Raw genomic sequence first — 19,620 nt, 5'->3', positions numbered from 1 at the left:
TTTTTATTGGGCCATGACCCAATAAGATGCATGTTTAACCCATGCTTATCATGGCTGCTGTGGCCCCTATGTGAGCATTGAAAAGCAGCAAAGTGCTCTTTTGTTGAAAGATGAACTGAAATGTTTCATTCCTACAATAGAAATGTTTGTAACTTGTAGTACCAAGCAATTTGAGAGCTAAGATCTCAGTGCTGTTGGGAACACATAGCAGCGTGAACTTGTCATTGCAAATAATGTGAAAAAGAATCCAGCATTGTAAGGAGAGTTTCCCGCAAATCTGTGAATGTGTTGATAAAGAGAGAGAGAGAGAGAGAGAGAGAGAGAGAGAGAGAGACAGAGATAGAGAGAGATTCCTTACCAGGGAATTTGACGGCCTGGCAGTAGATGATGAGGTCAGACAGCTCCTGGGCGATCTGTCGACTCTCCTTCTTGTTCTGTGGAAGGTAAAACTCCTCGCCCAGCTCCATGTCAAACACCTAGAGACGCAGGTAGACACAGAACACAGACATGAGAACACAGGTAACATTTTGGTCAAGGAGAAAGTAACATCGTAACCAAATCAGGGGTTGAACTCCACAGATACACAGGAATAGAACAGGCGAAGTGGGCAAAAACACTAGCAGGGGCAGACACTCACCGCCCCAGACTCCTATCCAAATTACATATTTTCAGACCATCCGCAAATGAAATCTAAACATTTATTTTATTTTTTTTTTTATCTTATCACGATAATATCTCTGTTGACTTCCACATATTTGAGGCCTCTGCTGTAATCAGACTGTAAAATGGTAAGAATTTAATAACTTTGCAATGTTAACAGGCAAACAAAACCAAAACAATCGACTAAAAGGTCCAAGACCAGACATGTATCCTGTCAAAGTGCCCTTGAGCTAGACACTGAACCACTACCTTCTCGCTCACTGTAAATTGTTAAATAACTACAATGTAAATGTAAAATATATTCAGTGCTGCAGTTTGGGGCAGTTTCAGGTCAATTTAATAGTTTCCTACCTTTCCTTTGCTCTGCGTGGTACTGTCAGACTTCTTCATCCTCTTGGGCATCTCATCAGCAGGCTGCTCTTCCTTGTCTGCTGAGCTCTTCCCCTCTGGCTTGTCATCCAGGATGTTATCTATATAGATGAAACAATGAATTACAGAAAGAACCAGCGAATACCTGGGATTCAGACGAGCCAACATCGCAGATCTGTGTTAAGTTGCGCAATAACTTGCTCAATAGCCAACAGTAGAGCATGGTGTGAATATGTAGAACTGTATGAGTGTGTAGCAGGGTGTCGCTGAGAGAGAGCATCCATCCTCAGCAAACTTCCCCTGCATGAATAAAGGTTAAATAAATAGCAAATGAAAAATATGTGCAAATTAATTGTATTTAGAGTTAAGAGTTGCATTGATTTATCTACGGGTTAATGATTTACACTTTCCCCTTTGTTTTAACCGAAGCTTTTTACATGTCTGACAAACTAAATGAACTTCTAACAATTCAAACATTTGACACCATGTTAAACTATATTTTAGTGCTGGCCTGTAAGATGGTGTAATGAATATGCTGTTATAGTGAAAGATGAGTTTGTAATTTCCACATAAGAGGATGAACCCTAAAACTCTATACAGTAGTCCTGCAGTTCTTCCAGATTTTCAATATTTCTTTCAGAGGACTTTTATTTTGTAATGCTAGTTTGTCTATATCACATCTCAAATAGGAGTGAATCTCTGAGCAGGTTGGAACAATCAAAGAATGAATATAAAAGGGAAACTGAACATTTTTCTGTGATTAGCGGAATCCATGCCCCCGACTGCTTGCAAAGCTAGCGAGCATGTTCCCAAGCGAAAGCCAACAGCAGCCCTTCCTCTCAGCAACTCAAGGCAATGTCTGTCAACTGTAAACAGGAGCAACACTGGGGGAGTTTTTCCCTTTGCTCCCATTCCTCCCACACATTCATCACAGCCAAAACTGAAAGCAGACGTGTATCAGCTTTGAAATACAGAAGCATTTTACCACAGAATAGTTGTTGAATTCCTGACATTTGGAATCTCTTCCTGAGAACACGGTTTATTGATTTGACCCTGAATCTCATGCTCTAGATGGTAGCCAGAGAAGTAAGTTTGTACTTACTAGCCATCTGATGCTGACTACTAAACATGTATGGCAAAATTGAGACTGCACTCAGGGGTGAGGTGCGACACATACAGGCAGGAAGTCTCTTTAATTGACTGGAAGGTTGAAACTGATCTGGAGCAGAGTTGAACCAGATTATGCAGTTAAATGAGAGCGGGGGCTTTTTTAAACGCCTGTGACTGGTAGCTTTGTCCGACGGGCAAAATATGGGGGACAAGCAGAGGGCAAAGGGATTAGGAGAGAGCTGTGCTGGGACTGGGACGGGGTAGTTTCCCCTGGTCTGTTGTTTAGTGTGGGGGCAGCGCAGGGCCTGAGAAACCAGATGGCTTTGTTTTGCTTCCCTGATGAGCCTGCCCAGCCACTGGCGAGGTCACAGACAAATACAGTAAGGAAGGGAGGAGGAAGGGAGGTGAAGTGTTTACTGTAAAGAATATCCCTCTGTGTGTGTGAGAAAGAGAAAGCATGCATGCAGACATTATATTGTTAAAACATTAACAAAAATGAACAAAAATATTCACTTTCTGACCTTTCTATTTTTGCACACATTTGATTTTGCTGTCATTCATAATTATGTATGTTTCACGCCAGTTTATAGTGGTAGACAATGTAGAAGTCCCTCCCGCCTTGCCTCTACCCTGCATTTATATAGCAGGATTTTCTAAACAATTCCTCTTGGGGTTGGTGAACAGTGTAGCAGTTAAGGCAGAAACAATGTAAAAGCAGCATTACAATGGATACATCTGTATCAAACCAACTCTGGTCAAAAACGTTTTACCCTTTGGTCGAAAGCAATCAAGCTTGCAGAGTAACAAATAGGAGAAAGACCAAACACAACGATACACACAGCACAAGCTCACATCACAGTTTCTATAAAATCAACAACAGCCACGTTACTTTAAACCCAGTTCAGGTGTTCACAGTGAGGACATTTCTTTGGACGACGGACACACAGACTGCATGTGAACACAGTCATTTCCATGGACACACCGCACAAGCACAAACTGCAGAGCTCTTGCAATTTGGAGGTTGGGGGGGGCATGACTACTAACTCTTGCCATATTATTGCAATTACACAGTGGTGAGAAAACAAATGAACATTGTAACACACACTCCATATGTTGTTTACCATTCATTGTCAACAATCCAATGGCCGTAAACATGTTTGGATAGCACCCTATTCACATTTTCAGACCCTTACTGATGAGAGCAAATTAGACAAGGGAATAGAGTGGCAGGACTTAACCGCCATACAGCAGTTGGGTGTGAGCCAAGTCTGGATTCAGACTTCAGTGACAAGAGTGAAACTCTCCTCAACATCTGAAGCGATGCCTCTCAAAATTCTGGAGGAGACAGATTCTTGATCCTACATTTTTAGGACTCTTTTGTAAGATTATTTTGAAGGAATTTCTGATTTTATTAGAAACAGTGGAAAGAGGGGGAGGATGACATGCAACACAGGGCATCAGTTCAAATGCACAGTGTTGTTAAAGCATGGTTTGGTCCTCAGTCTGCTGAGACACCAGAACTTCTTGGACAATTTTTAATATAAGTTGGATTTTATTACTGGATACTAATGTTTGTATTTAACAAAGAAAATCAAGAATCTGGACCTTCTGAAATTTTGAACTGGTGGTTACCACATGATAGATCATGACCTGGTATTGCCCATACACACAGCACAAAGCTAGCAGATATTATATAGGCGTAGACAAGAATTAGTAGCTGCAATCCAGCATAGATGCAGATCACTAGCGCAAGTGTAAACACCGATGTTTCCCCTATACTTATTCAGCAGTGGTAGGACACCAAAGTAAGGAAATATGCACCACTGCTAGAGAAGATGTGAAATTAATTTTCCCCTAAAAACTCAAAAGGTCAATGTCTAAAATTGGCACTTTTAAGTATCCAAATAGGGACTTTTTAAATGCTGTAACTTGTTCAAGAAGCAAAACCGGGACTAAATCAGGGACCGACTTGAAACCAAAAACACAATTACTCCCAACTACCACTGCTATACAAACTTATAGGGAAACACCGGTCCACAGCGAGGTGCATCAGAGCCGTGCATTTACCTTCCAGGCCATAGGAGGCAGTAGATGCTGTGAGGACATCAGCTAAATAGGAAACAGGCAAGATAAAAGAGGAGAGGAAGGGAGTGAGAAGAGAGACACAATAGAACTTATAGAGAGATTTGACTTTGGTGTTAAAAGGAGAGGGAAAGAATAAAGATGTGAAAGGAAATTGTACCGGTTAGGTTCCTATTAAATGATTAAATAAACAAGATAAAAGAGTCCTGTTGACTTCAACTAGTTTCAGCAACTTCTGTGGCAAAGTGTAAGCAACCAGTGAGATTGGTTCTCCAGTTATACTATGTATTTTATACCAGAATCTAAACAGATTTCTTTAATTTATGTGGTATTTTTGACTGAAAATCCATAGAAATTCTGTAGATCTGTAAGGTTTGCTTTTTAAGTGTACTACCACCGTTTACCAAAATAAAAGCATGTCTTTGTCTACAGGGGAACAAATGTTTCAGGAGCCCATTAATTCCAGTTCACCAAAGTTTCTTTGATTTATATGTTGTGGTCTTAATAAACACAGTGGTAACCCGAACTGGTAGAGCTACTGCAGTTATCCTTACCGTCTGACAGAGACTCATAGTCATAGTCATACTCGTCTTCCTCCTCCTCCTCCTCCTCGTTGGCATGGTTGCCAGGTGAAGTAACCCCCGGCGACCCGTTGCTAGCCTGGGCCTGCATGTGGGCCAGCTGGTGAGCCTGTGAAGGAATGCGAATGACGGATACAGTGATGCGGAGAATGTGAGAGAAAGAGCATATGTTAGAAAGTGAGAGAAAGTGCATGTGAATAAGGGTGTGTCTAAGAAGGACTAATATTTACAGAGATATATCTGCAGCTTTATCCATATCTACCCACTATATGTAAACATTTGACTTATTAACTGCAGAAAAATGAGTGTGTATATATTGCAGCACTTTATTTTATCCTTTCTATATAAACTGAGAATGGTGTGGTGTGTATGTGTGTGCATGTGAGCAGATTAGCCAATGTCTGTTATGTGTGAGTGTGCACTAATGATCATACAGTGCATACACGTGTCTCATATTGACTTTCTATTTGAAAATATATATACTGTATGTTGTCATCAATCAGTAGAGCATGGCTCTAACACAGCAAAGGTTAAGGATGTGATCCCCACCCCATACTAAATATTCCAGGCACTTAAAAGGATGGCATGTGTTAAATATATGTGCATGTTCATGTGTGTGTGTGTGTACAGTATGTCTCTCTCCCTTTCCAACCTTCTGTTTGAGTATGTCTACAGGCGCCTGGTGGGCTTTGAGCTTCTTGTTCTTGAGGAGGATCCTCCCACGCAGCTGCAGTGGCGACGGCAGGAGGGGGTCATCGCTGAAGTCACTCTCAAAGAGGAAACGCGTCACCAGACGTTCCCCGAACACCGTCTGGTAAACAAACCACCAAACATGATGGACAGACATCAATAAATGAGGCTTTAAGAGTGCGGGGGTGCAGCCCAGAATGTTAAGGCAATGTCATGTGAGAGGAGAGAGGAGAGGAGAGTCAACTAAGTTCATACACTGCAGTCAAAAGCATCAGAGGAATCCTCAACTGGGGAAAATGAAAGTGTCTTTATCAAAACAAAACAACACAACAAATAAACAAGCCCACGGTGATGTAAGCCGGCCAGAGGAATACCCAAGATAGAGAAGAAAAACTTTCTGAACATGAAAGACTTTTCTTTATCGGAGCACTCAGAAGTCAATCTCCAAGGAGGAAGGAATGCTGGGAAGTTTTGTGAGATGAAAGAACAATGATATTCCATGATGCATGAGTCGTGCCCAGATGTACTTGGCCAATGAAACTTTAAAAAAGGGGGACAGTGGTAGTCTGAAGATTAGAAAAGCTTGTGATTGGAAGGCTGCCAGTTGAAATGCCCAAAGTATCTGTGAAAATCTAGGCAAGGAAAATGAACGAGTAGTGCTCTATCCTCCTTACGTGTTGCGTGTTTGTAATTGCATGAATATGAAGCCCTTCCCTAAACTAACTGTAAAGTATTTCACTCCTGTATTCAAGTATTTCACTGTTTTGGCTTTTCCTGCTATAAATCAATGTTCCTCTGGGATTATAACCAAAATGGAGGCAGAATCCTAATCAGGATTATGGACTCTGTGTGTGAATTTAAGTGGCTCCTTAAAATGCTTATGAGGTGGCATAATGGGATGTCTAATGCGACTGAAATGGAGTTTCACATTGTATCTGATTGCCACCAAAGGCAAGGCAAGGCAAGGCAGCTTTATTTGTATAGCACATTTCATACACTGAGGCAATTCAAAGTGCTTTACAGAGTAATAAACAATATAGTAAAGGTAAAAAATGTACAATTAAAAAGTGCAAAAGAGATCCACAAGATAAAAGACTTAAAAAGTAAACTAGTACAGTTCAAATCAAGTGAAATCGAAAGATAAAAGAAAGAAAAGAAAAGACAGTGTAAGAGGATTAGAAAAGTTAAAAGCGCATTTAAAAGAAAAATAAAAAAGATATAAATAAATAAATATTACAGTGCAGATGAGTGTTGCCCTAGATTTCTTAAAAAGCCCTGGCGAACGTTTTAAGCCCTGATTTAAAAGATTGTAAAGTGGAGGCAGACCGCAGATGTTCTGGAAGTTTGTTCCAGGCATGAGGAGCATAGAAACTAACAGCTGCTTCTCCATGCTTTGTTCTGATCCTGGGAACAGTAAGCAGACCAGCACCTGAAGACCTGAGGGGTCTGGCGGGTTCATAACATTGAAGGAGATCAGAAATGTATTTTGGTCCTAAACCATTAAGTGCTTTATAAACATGCAACATAATTTTAAACTCAATTCTTTGGCACACAGGAAGCCAATGCAGTGATCTCAGCACTGGAGTGATGTGGTCCATTTTCTTAGTCCTGGTTAGAACCCTGGCAGCAGCATTCTGGATGAGCTGCAGTTGTCTAATAGCTTTTTTAGAGAGACCTGTAAAGACACTGTTACAATAGTCAAGCCTACTAAAAATAAATGCATTAAGTTTCTTAAATTCTTTAATTCTTGCAATATTTTTAAGGTGATAGTAGGCAGATTTTGTAACTGTCTTGATATGGCTGTTGAAGGGTTAGGGTTAAGTTTAGGTCAGAGTCCATAACTACACCAAGATTTCTGACTTGGTTTTTAGTCTCCAGTGAGAGGGATTCAAGGTGAGCAGTGACTTTAAGTCTCTCCTCCTTGGCACCAAAAACAATTATTTCAGTTTTATCTTTATTTAGTTGCAGAAAATTGTGGCACATCCAGTCATTGATTTGTTCAATGCACTTATTTAGTGAGTCTATTGGACTATCGTCATCAGTTGATAAAGCTATGTAGATCTGTGTGTCGTCCGCGTAATTATGAAAGGAAATACTGTTGTTTTGCATAATTTGAGCTAGTGGCAGCATGTAGAGATTGAACAGAAGAGGCCCAAGGATCGACCCCTGGGGAACTCCACATGCCATTTTTGTTCACTCAGATACGCAGTTACCAATAGATACAAAGTAGTCTCTGTCTTATAGGTAAGATTTAAACCAGTTTACTGTAGGACTGTGCCAGACAGCCCTACCCATTTTTCCAGTCTGCCTACCAGTATGTCATGGTCTACTGTATCAAACGCAGCACTCAGGTCCAATAAAACTAGAACTGAGATTTTTCCGCAGTCCGTATTAAAACAAATGTCATTTAAAACCTTTACTAGAGCGGTCTCAGTGCTGTGATGGGACCGGAATCCCAATTGGAAGTTATCAAGAGTATTGTTGGAGGTTAGGAAACTGTTAAGTTGGAGGAAGACAACCTTTTCAATTATTTACGCAGAAACGGCAGATTCGATATGGGCCTGTAATTACCAATTATTGAGGCATCAAGGTTATTCTTTTTCAGAAGAGGCTTAACAACTGCAGTTTTCAAGGCCTTAGGGAAATCACCTGATAAAAGGGAAATGTTGACTATCTGCAGTAAATCTGATGCAATACAATCAAAAACATTCTTAAAAAGGTTTGTCGGTAGACTATCAAGGCAGCAGGTAGAAGACTTTAGATGCAATACCACTTCTTCTAGTTTTTTGTAATCAACTGGATTAAACTGTGACATGTTTTGTCACAAGATTTGTTTTGTGTAAATACAAAGGTGACACAGAAATTTTACTTGAAATGGAGGTGCTGACTTTCCAGTAAAAAAGGAGGCAAAGTCATTATGTGACTGAGTGGAGAGCAGTTCAGGGGCTACTTTCACTTGGGGGTTAGTCAGCCTATCAACAGTGGAGAATAAGACACGTGCATTATTAACATTTTTGTTGATAAGGTCAGAAAAAAATGATTGTCCAAAAGTCATTTTACAAACACTGGGATTTAGCACAAAAAATAAAAAATAAACTGTGTAGATTTTGAGTGTACTAGCTCAGATTGTTTTTTTATTAAATACCAGTAAAATTACAGACAAATTAACCAAAACTGGAAAACTACATGCATGACTACAGATATTGAGGTTGCATTATATGTTGAGCTTAATGTGTTGATACTGTGCACTACCTAGTCGGTAGTATGCAGTGTCTGATTTCAGACACAGTCACTGTCCTACCTTGAAGATCTCGGCCATCTTGCGTTGCTGAGGAAGGGAGCAGTGGTTCTCTATGGACAGCATGACCGGCATGTCAGAATTGACAAATGCAGAGCGGTTGATTGCTTCCACCACATCCTATAGAATCATGGGATAAAAGAGCTTCATGGGATAGATGCTTTCACATGAATTTAAGATGAGATGCATCCAATATTAGGTGTGTCACACCAAAGCTTCCCTCAGAAATATTTCTTGCTGAGTGGAAACTGTGTGACAGACTGTGTGACACTAAATCCAGATACCAATATTTAAATTCTTTGAAACAGCATTATGTGACACTAAAACTCTCCATTGAAACCAATACTAATGAGATTCACTGAAAAAGCATCTAGATACAGCATAAAATACAGGTGTTCTAGGGCTCTATTTTGTCCAAACTCTGATTACATAAAATAAATAATAGCAATATGACCCTCCAGGGCAACCATGGCTGGTGAATGGAAGTAGGTTGATGTGATTTGTTTGGTTTGTTAAACCAATAGAATTAGTGTTGGGACTAAGGTGAATTATTCAATGGGGAGAGAGTGGAAATGTTTGATTTTGGTGTGTACTGTATAGTCACAGCCGTATACTGTGCAGACCTCGAACGAATGGTATCAAGGCTGTGATGATATGTGTTTTATGAAGTAGCAAAATTTTGCTGCCTGACAATCTTAAGTCAATATTTCAAAAACTCAGATATTTCAACCTCTATGTCAGCTGTTCATTTGATTCATACTGTAGTGACCTTAAAGACAAATTGATTCTGAAACAGTAGTCCTAGTTGTTTTGCTATTGTTTTTCCCAATCAGTGGATATCTCATTTCTGAATGAAACTTTTCTCATCCTGTTTCTGACCTTGAAGGGTATCTTGGTGGTGAGGGTGTGTCCATGGTAGATAACTGGCATGCCGTCGTCTCCATCCCAACAGTCCAACTCAACACTCCTACAGCCTTGCAGCAGCACCTAGGCAACAATGACAACCCATAATAAGACAACAACACTCTGAGATGTTTTCAGGAAAGAAATTGGACTCGTGTGTCAAAAAAAGTCTGAAATACTGAAAAAAAAAGGGTGGTGGACTACTTGATCGTCTGAATGAGTGACTGACTGCCTCACCTGACTGTATAGCTCCACAGAGGACTCTCCTTTCAGCTGGTGTCCAGTCAGATAGGTGTTGTGAGAGGACTCGATGTAGTAGTAGGACAGAGGGTACTGCAGCTCCTCCGGGTTCATCTGGGACTCCTCGTTACGGGATGCAAAGTTCTCCTTGTCCATCAAGTACCTGTGAAGGGAAGAGGAATGGTTAGAGTGTAGATCAACCAAGATGGAACTGCACTGATGGCAGCCTCACCATGGGATCAAGCAATCAACCTATAACTCTACCCATTATTCCATCCATCCATCTAGATTGTGAAAGCTCACAGAAAAAAGGTCACTTTCATTATATGTTACATCAAGAAGTGTTTAAACACTAGCTGCAAGAGAGGGGTGCAGTTGCTACCTCATGATTCACACGCAACCTGGTACCTGAATATGCATGTTTGTTTATGGAGAACACTGATTTTGATAAAATGTTTATCAAAACCTTTACACATATTAGAGCAATGTATAGCATTTAAGCCAGGCAATTCTGTTCCTTCTTTTAAGTTTGTTATGAAAACATATATAAACTTGCCTTTAATATTTATTGATATGTATAGATCTATTGTTTTGTGATATGTATGTATATGTATGTGTTTGATACGACTAATTCTGTTGATCTGTTTCAGTGTAGACATGAATATATACTATATATATATAAACTGTATTTTTTGTAATATTTCTACATTTTATAAATGTCACTGATTTGTGTATACGTTTAATATTAGCACTTTGTTTTGAAAGGGGTGATGATGACAGTTATTATTACTATACCTTGCAAAGCCTTCAAATGACATCCAACCCATTTGTCGCATACTTGATGAGGGCTCAAATTTCTGCAAGAGAAACACAAAGGGAAAACAATTCATCAACATTATAGATCAACTGCCCTTTTTTCCTTCCTTGTGTCTCAGGTTCCTTGCATCCTCTAGTCTACCCATCCATCATCTATTCATCAATACACTCATCTATATCAACTATTATATCATTTATTCATCCTTCTCTCCCTCCCTACCTTCATGGCCTCCTTCCTCTCCATCCGTCTATCCATCCAGTTCAGGTCAAATGCATTTCTTAGAGCTTTTAACAATAAAACAGTGCTTCACAAAACAACAAAAAGCATGAATAAAGATAAAAATAAATACATCACAATTTTAAAATATGAGACAACATCTCTGTCCACTTTTCCTTCCCTTGCTCCCTCGTTTTACTAACCTACCTGTCAAATAGAGACAATCTCCTACCTCACATGCTCTCTACCTCCCCGCTTCCTTGCATTCATCCATCCATTCCCTCCATCATTCCATCCAGCTCCCTTGTCCTCTCTCCCTCCTTCCAGTAATCTATCCAGCCCCTACCTGTATAATACTGAGAATCTCATCGTAGCTGAGGTGTTCTCTCTGACAGTTGACCAGGAAGTCGTTGAGCTGGGGGATGGCCAATCCCAAGACGCCTAGTGACGCGTTCTCTACCCCGGTCCCGTTGGTCACGATGCTGGCCGCAGCGATGGCGTCCGAGATCTGCTTCTGGTTGTCGGACATCTGCTGCCTCGTCCGGATGAAGAGACCCAAATCTGAACCGTTACGTGTTAATAAGTCTGGAGGAGAGAGAGAGAGAGAGAAAGAGAGGGAGAAATATAGAGATATGGAATAAATGAGATTGAATAGCACTATATATGAGCGTGTGTTGCATGTATGTGTGATGCGTGTAAACCTGTGTGTGTTCATGCGTGGGAATCTGTCTATGTGCATGTCTGTCTCTATATGCACGAATGTAAATGTGTGTGCTCGTACCAAGGTCTGGCTGTAGTCCTGTGTCCTTGTCGTCTATCCTGAGGTTGGTGTAGAGAGGAGCCGACTCTGGACTGGAGCGACTGCAGGGGACGGCGAAGGTGTCAAACAACTCCTTCAGGTCCTTCCTACTGCGGATACTGGGGAGGAAACACAGAGAGGGTACGATAAATCCACCTTGTTTCATTTGTAACATCTTGTTTTTGACACCAGCAGTTGCTTTATTAAAAGTGCTATAGAAATAAAGTTCATTATTATTATTATTAATGTTGTCAGTGGTGTGTACTACTTTCTGTATCCTAGACTTGTTTAGTCACTTGTTTAGTTATACATAACCAGGCTCTTGTTGATATGCTTTTTAGTGTGGGTTGGGTAAAGGATGGGGTATGCAATGACCAGACTGATTGATTGATTTAGTCAGAAAGGGCTTCTCTTGTGATTGGATTAAAACTGCTGGTGGATACAAACTGATGCTTGAAATTCAAATTGTCATAATCCACACATTCCTCACCCATCGGAGAGCCCTTGGAAGTTTAAGAGACGACTAAATATGGTAGTAATAAACTTCAGCAAGTGTCTTTAGGAAGTAAAGCAGGAACTTTGAAAGACGGATCTGCTGAAGTAGTTACATTTTCTCTGCATAGCTGTAGCTTAGCAAGTGTGCAATTAAAAAGGGATCTAGCAGGAACGACAATGCAACAGCAGCGGATGAGAGGATACAATGTAAGAAATGTAGGAAGAATGAAAACAATCCATTGCTTATCATTGAAAAACAATATCCATTGCTTATCAAGGCAAAGCACTGCTAAGCTCTCTTCCGTTTTACATGATTTAACATTATAGAAGCTGGAAATTATACAGAAAATGAACCTTTGGAAAAATGTCTTAAGCGCGATAACCTTGAGGAGCATTTGTTGAATTTGTTTTATCACACTGCTTGTAGCCCAGCAAGTCTGCTGTTGATAAGAACACAGATATTATATAATAAGAGCAAGTGAGATGGTAAAACATGATAAATTAGCATAGATATACAAAATCCAGTATATATCCCATTGCTTTTCAAGGCCAATCCCAACTTTACTTAATGACGATGATTAAATATTTAAGAAAAAATGTGTTTATTGGCTAGATAACACTGAGAAATATTTATTAAGATTCTAAAACTTTGAATGGAGCCTGCCAAGCTGCCATTTGAATTCCGCTTCGGTTGGAAGATTTTAAAATACAGACTGAACAGCCTGCTTCACATTCATATTGTTACACATATTCCCTTTCGAACCAAGCCCACCTCTCTGACCAATAGCCTACTGCCTCCTAAAACTGGAGTAGCAGTGCAGCAAGTATGTTAAAAAAAACAAAACAGGATCTCCAAAGTGGAAAAATGTGCTGTATCTACCTGAATGACTTGAAGAGCTCAACGAACTCAATGAAGCTCATGGTGCTGTCCGAGATCATGAGATTCTGGAAGCCTTTGAAGCAGCCTTTCCCTCGCCCGTGCCACGACCTGCTGCTCCACGCACTGCAACACACAAAAGAAAGGCAACATATAAAGAGTTCCTACTTCCACTGACACACTAGAAAAGGCCGCTCTTCTTTGAAATGGCTTTTACCCTGAATGAAAACGGAAAAAAGGTCATCTTACACATACCCCGGCTGTGTCTTGGAACTTCCTGATAGGATGGGAGAGGATTGTGGGCGGGACGGGTTGGAGCTCGCCATGCTGGAGGAAGAAGAGGAGGAGGAGGAAGAGGTCAGCAATCCAGGGCTCCTATTGGCTGAGAGGGAGAACGGTCCAGGGAAGCTGTCCTCTATGGAGGGAAACAAGACTGAGAGTAAATAAACATAAAATATGTAGACAATACAGGAAAGAGAGTGTTCAACTTTTTAGGCCATGTGTAACTTTTTCTTCAGATTAACACATTGAATGAGTTTATAATGAATGACAGGGTGCATTTTCAACACCTTTTCTTGGCTATGAAGTGAGCTACACAGACATCCATTGAACATAGGTGTAATAATCTCGCTACACCCTTACTTAGCATAATATCTATAGATTTATTTTTCCGTGAATTTATCTGATTCCTGAAAGTCTCACCTGGCTCTTCCTGGTCTATGCTGTCAGACTCCGGTCCGTTCCGATACAGTCCCTCCTTACAGCTCCGTGTTTTCCTGGAAACCATCTCGTCATCTGTGGCATCCCCACTGTCTCCCTGTGTTGCGGGATAAAGCACACACGCAGTAGTGGTAATGAGTAACTAGTCAGGATCAGAAGCTAAATCTGTGTGGGCTGGCTAGTTTGAGTATGGTTTGAATAACAAAGTGGACCCAAGGTTTGTCCTCTGTGTGATCTACTGAATCCTCAACTGACTCCTTTGAAAGTTGCATCTTTTGTAGAAAATAGCAGGAGGAGAACTTGGTATGTACTGACCCTGACAAGGACCTTCTTCTTCTTCTTGGTCTTATCGTTACCCAGAGGGCTGTTCTTCTGGCCGGCAGGTTTCTCCACCCCGCCCGTTCCCATGTTCCACCGCCGCCCGCCAAACAGCTCAATGGCCTGGGCGAGTGTAGGGCCTTCGTACCTGGCTTCCTCCTAGCAGACACAAACACACAAACACACACACACACACACACACACACAAAGCAAACATGCAGATATAAACAGGAGAAACTTAGGCCACTGATTTAAACCATTTTGTACTACATAGAAGAAAATATTAGACTTTCACATCTTCATATGTTTAATATTTTTTTACTATGTTTATTTAATCATTAAGAATTATATCTTTCACTTGTTCCTGCAGCTCTTTTGGTCATTTTGAATTTTGAATCCCTCCGAGTATGCATTTGGTTTAATTCAGCCAGTGATAGAAAATAGGTGTGTGTGAAAGCAAGGGACTGTCAAAAACACATCCAATTCACAGTTTACCTGATACAGACTGACATACTGCCTCCTCAGCCATTGCAACCTTTGGTCAGGAAACCTCTTCAGCTTCCTGGTTGCATTCACCAGCTCTGATAGGCCCTTGTGGAGCACTCGTGCTGTGTGATTGGGCGCCACAAAGTGCAGCAGCCTATGGATAGAAGTAAGTAGAACACTTGAAATCAGAGTTAAATTACAAGGCAATCCCTCCAGTGTTTTGCAAACATTCAAAAACTACAGATAGCCATTATATAAAGGAAGTCTCCAAGTTGTAATGAGGGATATAAAGTGTATTTCAAAGCAGGCTCTCGTGGTAACGAACCTGTTGTCGGTGGTACTGAGACCATAGAGGAGGCTGAGGCCGTTCTCCTCCACCGTCATCTGGCTCAGCTTGTTCTGCAAACACACAGCATGGACGTCCACTCCATGGTGACCCAGGAACACCGCCTGGACATTCAAATAAACACAATGTCATGAGCACAATCTAACCCATGAATGCCACATGATACTCGAACACAAGGCATTATTGGTACACTTGACCGAAGAACATCATATGCGATTTATAAGATGCCATGGTGACATTTTACTCTTTAAAGTATCAAATATAATGATATCTGCAGTGATGTGAAGTGTAGAGTCCCCACATGAGAGGAATAAGGTGTGTCACCCAACTTTTTCATTTGAACCCAGGCTGAACAATGTAAATGTCACCGCTGTGAAATAATCTCACTGGTTTGCAATGCAATTTGGCAAATGTCCAGCAACACATGACAGCGTCTTGAAATGGATTGTCTCACTCCACTAGGATCAAAATAATGTCACTTGATTCAAGAACCCTCTTGAAACAAGTTGATGATGTACAAGATAAAATGACCTGATGATGATTTTTGCAATGTAGATACTGGATTAATACTGTAATTTCATCTACAGACCTTCACCACTCCCAGGTCCAGCAGGCCCTCTGCGAGTCCTGCCACCACAGTCTGTCCCAGTCCCAGTGGAGGCTCAGTGGGGGAAGCCCCTCCGCTCTGAGGCTTACCTGCCATCAATCAACACATTTACGACATGTTTAAAATGTAATAAAGGCATAGGAAACTGCTTGCCACGGATGTACACATTTACAACCACTTTAAAATCTGTTTCTAACAGAGGAAATGGGGTTCACCTACCATGGATAAACACATTCACAATATGTTTAAAATTTAATAATGGCACAGGAAATAGTTTTTCTATCACAGATACACATATTTTCCACATGTTTAAAGAGTAATAATGGTATAGGAAATGGGGCTTATCTGCCATATATATACATCATGTCTAAAATGTCCTGATGACAAAGGAAATGTGCTTGGCAGTGCTTTTAAGTTTATCGTAACACATTCACCGTTTAACAGTGAGAGCAATCTTCAACTCATTGTAAGTCATCTTTGGAGAAGCACAATGGCTGACCCGTTAAACTGACCTGTTGGATGAAACTACATCATTTGAAACTACAGGCAACTGTCTGAATAATACAAACCCCAGTTTAGAGGGGCTACACAGGGTACTGAATCACCACAAGCCACCAGAACCCTACTTTTAATACAATTTAAATCCTTCATTTACTCTGAGGTGTCCTTTATTTTTATAGTTACCTATATAACATCTATACAATTATTAGTGTGGTGTTTTATCTATAGAGGCTTTGCAGTTGTGTCACAAATCTATCAACCACAGTAAGTGCCATCATGGAGGCACATTGGAGAACTGGCTGTTCTCCAATGTAGAGAAACCTGAAAAAGATAGCGGTGGTGTGGGTGTACAGTAGGTGTGATATTGTAAGTAATATTGAATAGTCTGATAAGATAGATTTGTCTCCAAGTTAACAAAGTAATTGTCTTGTCTTTAGTCATAGTATCAACTCCAAAACACTTGCTTGAGAAGAGTCAGCTCAGTTAACCTGAACAAACACTTGGTTTTTGGCTTTGCTAGCTAGCTTATTAACCAGCAGGCTAATTTAGCTTCTACCAGATATGTTAGCTAGTGAGCAAACCAGAGTGTTTACAACAAGACAGTGATGGTAGCTTACCAGATACATATAGCTAGCTAACAAACTGATGTTACTGTATTGATTAGATGTATCAGTGGTGAAATGATCAGTTCCCAGTCAAAAACACCACAGATATTAACCATGTCTATTGAATTCTGTAGAGACAGCATTGTTCAACCAGCTTTTCACTATGGCCCAAGAGATGTGGACCTCCACTATGGCTGCCAGAGGGTTATGTCACCTAAAAGTCATATTCTATTCTATTCTATTCCATTCTCTATCCTGTTTTACCCCAGGTGAGTGTTGTGTTGTCAGGCTGTAGTCGCAGCAGGCAGCGGGCGGTTAGGTGGCTGTCCTGGTCGTAGTGGATGACTGTAGCCCCCTGCAGCAGGAACTGGTGCACGTCCGGCTGCAGTGACAACACGTACCTAGGCGGAAGAAAGCAAAGAGTGACTATCTGTGTGTGTGTGTCTCTGTCTGGCTGTGTTTGTGTGTGTGTGTGTGTGTGTGTGTCCTACCAGGGGATGAGCTCAGTGCCGTGGCTGAAAGCTCGGTGGGTCTCCTCAGTCCCCTGAAACTCCACATCCTTCACCACCTGCTCCAATGACAAGTCGCTCTCTGAATCCGACAGGTCACCTACCGTGAATCTACAGATGGACAGAGGGTGGGGTTCAGGAGAAAGGATGGAGGATGACAGAGGAAAAGAAGTGGGGGTTGAAGGGGAAGTGGAGGAAAAGGGAGAGACAGGTGGGAGGCAGGAGAGAAAAAGATGAGAGAAAGGAGAAAGATGACAGATGAGATCAAGAGGAAACGAATGCATCAGAGACTCTACCTAACATTTACTTAGCAAGTGGAACAAAGCATCACTATTTAGAAAGTGCATTGAGGTGCAGTCAAAAATTGAAAAAAGAAAGAAAAGAAATGACCTGCATCTAACATACAGCACAATAAAAAAAAACAGTACTCTGTGCTGTAGTGCAGGGGTTTGAACAAGCAAAAAAACATCATGCATTTGTCATTGCAAATTCTTTGACTACAGATCAAACTACTATTCAAACTACAATTCAAACCATCTAGACATTAGTGAGTAAGCTCAAAAGTCCTAAAACGCTTATAACCACTTACAAGACATGGTTTGATTCTGGTGGCATCCTAAAAGAGTGCGAACTAGAGCAGGGAGAAGGAGAGAAAAGAGGGAGGGGAGGAAGGGTGAGAGACATGAAGAGCGGACACAAAGGTAAGCCACGTCTTCAGAAAAGAAAAGAAAAAAGAACAGAAAAAAACAAAACAAGAATCAAGAGGATGCAAGAGGAAGATGGAAGTTACTTTAGTTCTCAGCTGCTTTCCAAAACAATCAGCCTAGATGGAAATATTTGTTTCAATAAGGTGTCAGGAACAGAGAAAATCATTTTAAAAACCCTTGAGCAAGAAAACCAGTGTTTATCTAGATCCCAGTACAGACAGATTAACACCATATTCCCCGCCAAGTGGGTTATTATCTGTTGAGAGCTCCAACATGGCATCATAATTCAGTCCTGAACTGTCCAAGAACTGTCTAGCAACACAGAGAAACACAAAATTTGTACCAACATCACAGGCCAACCCCAAAATGACCCCTGCAAAATTACCATAAATCCAGTGCTCCAACACGCTTCAGCCACCAGTGCGCTGAGAACTACCAGATCTCTAGTCCATCCTGTCCTGACAGGAAACTAAACCTGTTATCTGTGTTTATTTGAGCATCACCTCATCGCAATAACAATCTTAAAATATGTTCCTTCACAAACCCATTATCTTGTGCCTGTGTTGTGCTTTATGAAAGAAAATTGGAATGACCCAGAACAAGATAGGGGTTTGCTAAGCATCCAGTTTATCTGGGCACAGAAGTTATGTTGTAAATACAATGTATCTAAAAAAAGAAACCTGGGATGTGACAGACTGCATACACCAGGAAAATGTGCAGAAAATGCCTGAAAAATTTCTAAAAGCTTTCCACCTAAGGAAACCACTGGCTTTACATCATATTGTTGAACGGATAGCATAGGCATTCCTGTTAAAACACAAGTCATTGCTTCACTGGACAGTGTAGTAGCAGCTGTGTTGAACAATAAAACTTTCAGTCTCATGCACTTTGTACAAAACAATAATTATGTGATGATTATTATGATTGACAGTATGGTCAATCATATTGCAGTCATCTTATTTGTACCAAGGGAGAATGCCATCGTACATCCAGAAACACCCTTTCTACTGCTAACTCTATGATTATGAACCAACGATGCAATAGTCCACTCCATTAAATCTTTAAATAGATATTTTGTATCATCAGCGGCGCACATTTATATGCTAAAATAAGCATGTTCCACAATGTAAGACACACAAAACACTATGCCAACACCCTTAGTACATCCACCCTTTTGTAGGAGAGGAAGTTCAATTGTATTTTGATTCTAAAGCAAGTGACCAGCCGTGCCAAAGCAAGACCCACGCAGCCTGTGTGAGTGAGGTCTGGAGTGGCCACAGTTCGACAGCCGTTGTGGGCCGTGGCAGTCCCCATAGTTCTGATATGAGACTGTACGCAATGCACCCTTTTCTTTTACTTTGTCCTGGGGTCATTGTCTGTGAACGAGCAGGAAAAGAAATAACTCAATTTTGGAAAGTGACCTTTGGCTGGCAGGGTCATGGCTCTACATAATAGAAACTTTCCAATCTGCCATAAGAGCCATAAGAGACGGAAAGTGGCACAATAGCGGCCATATAATGGAATGGGGGATTCAGAATGAGGAAATGGGAGACAACTGTTGCTGACTTTTAGGTGTAAAATTCTGCACTTTAACACCAACTCTCATGTCTCAGACATGGAGCTGATGAGGCATGATTAGGTTAGGTTTGTAACAATAGTCAATGCCAGGAGGCAATTTGAAGGC

The 19,620-nt window shown here is 40.9% G+C and overlaps 1 protein-coding gene across 1 annotated transcript in view; it reads right to left on the bottom strand.

The window, feature by feature from the left end:
• Positions 1 to 358: 358 nt before the first annotated feature.
• LOC139647726 (1-phosphatidylinositol 4,5-bisphosphate phosphodiesterase epsilon-1-like) overlaps positions 359 to 19,620 on the bottom strand; it is a gene marked incomplete at its 3' end in the record, with an annotated part of 53,907 nt that continues 34,645 nt past the window's right edge. The window contains exons 11-30 of the mRNA XM_071523689.1: positions 17,212 to 17,340; positions 16,985 to 17,121; positions 15,597 to 15,703; positions 14,987 to 15,111; positions 14,671 to 14,815; positions 14,173 to 14,334; positions 13,840 to 13,954; positions 13,393 to 13,552; positions 13,141 to 13,263; positions 11,748 to 11,884; positions 11,313 to 11,551; positions 10,729 to 10,790; positions 9,931 to 10,096; positions 9,670 to 9,777; positions 8,794 to 8,910; positions 5,455 to 5,613; positions 4,776 to 4,911; positions 4,207 to 4,248; positions 1,012 to 1,130; positions 359 to 476 (exon numbers count right to left, since the gene is read on the bottom strand). Coding sequence (XP_071379790.1) covers positions 359 to 476; positions 1,012 to 1,130; positions 4,207 to 4,248; positions 4,776 to 4,911; positions 5,455 to 5,613; positions 8,794 to 8,910; positions 9,670 to 9,777; positions 9,931 to 10,096; positions 10,729 to 10,790; positions 11,313 to 11,551; positions 11,748 to 11,884; positions 13,141 to 13,263; positions 13,393 to 13,552; positions 13,840 to 13,954; positions 14,173 to 14,334; positions 14,671 to 14,815; positions 14,987 to 15,111; positions 15,597 to 15,703; positions 16,985 to 17,121; positions 17,212 to 17,340 — 2,606 coding nt within the window. The remainder of the gene's footprint in view (positions 477 to 1,011; positions 1,131 to 4,206; positions 4,249 to 4,775; positions 4,912 to 5,454; positions 5,614 to 8,793; positions 8,911 to 9,669; positions 9,778 to 9,930; positions 10,097 to 10,728; positions 10,791 to 11,312; positions 11,552 to 11,747; positions 11,885 to 13,140; positions 13,264 to 13,392; positions 13,553 to 13,839; positions 13,955 to 14,172; positions 14,335 to 14,670; positions 14,816 to 14,986; positions 15,112 to 15,596; positions 15,704 to 16,984; positions 17,122 to 17,211; positions 17,341 to 19,620) is intronic.

The sequence above is a fragment of the Centroberyx affinis genome, unplaced genomic scaffold, assembly GCF_046629955.1.
Source record: "Centroberyx affinis isolate AG114_WGS23_722 - 3 ecotype Tasmania unplaced genomic scaffold, CSIRO-AGI_Caff_v1 ptg001105l_1, whole genome shotgun sequence".
In the NCBI taxonomy this organism is placed as follows: Eukaryota; Metazoa; Chordata; class Actinopteri; order Beryciformes; family Berycidae; genus Centroberyx; species Centroberyx affinis.
The sequence above is the reverse complement of the archived record's forward strand: the minus strand, read 5'-3'. Positions and strand labels throughout refer to the sequence as shown.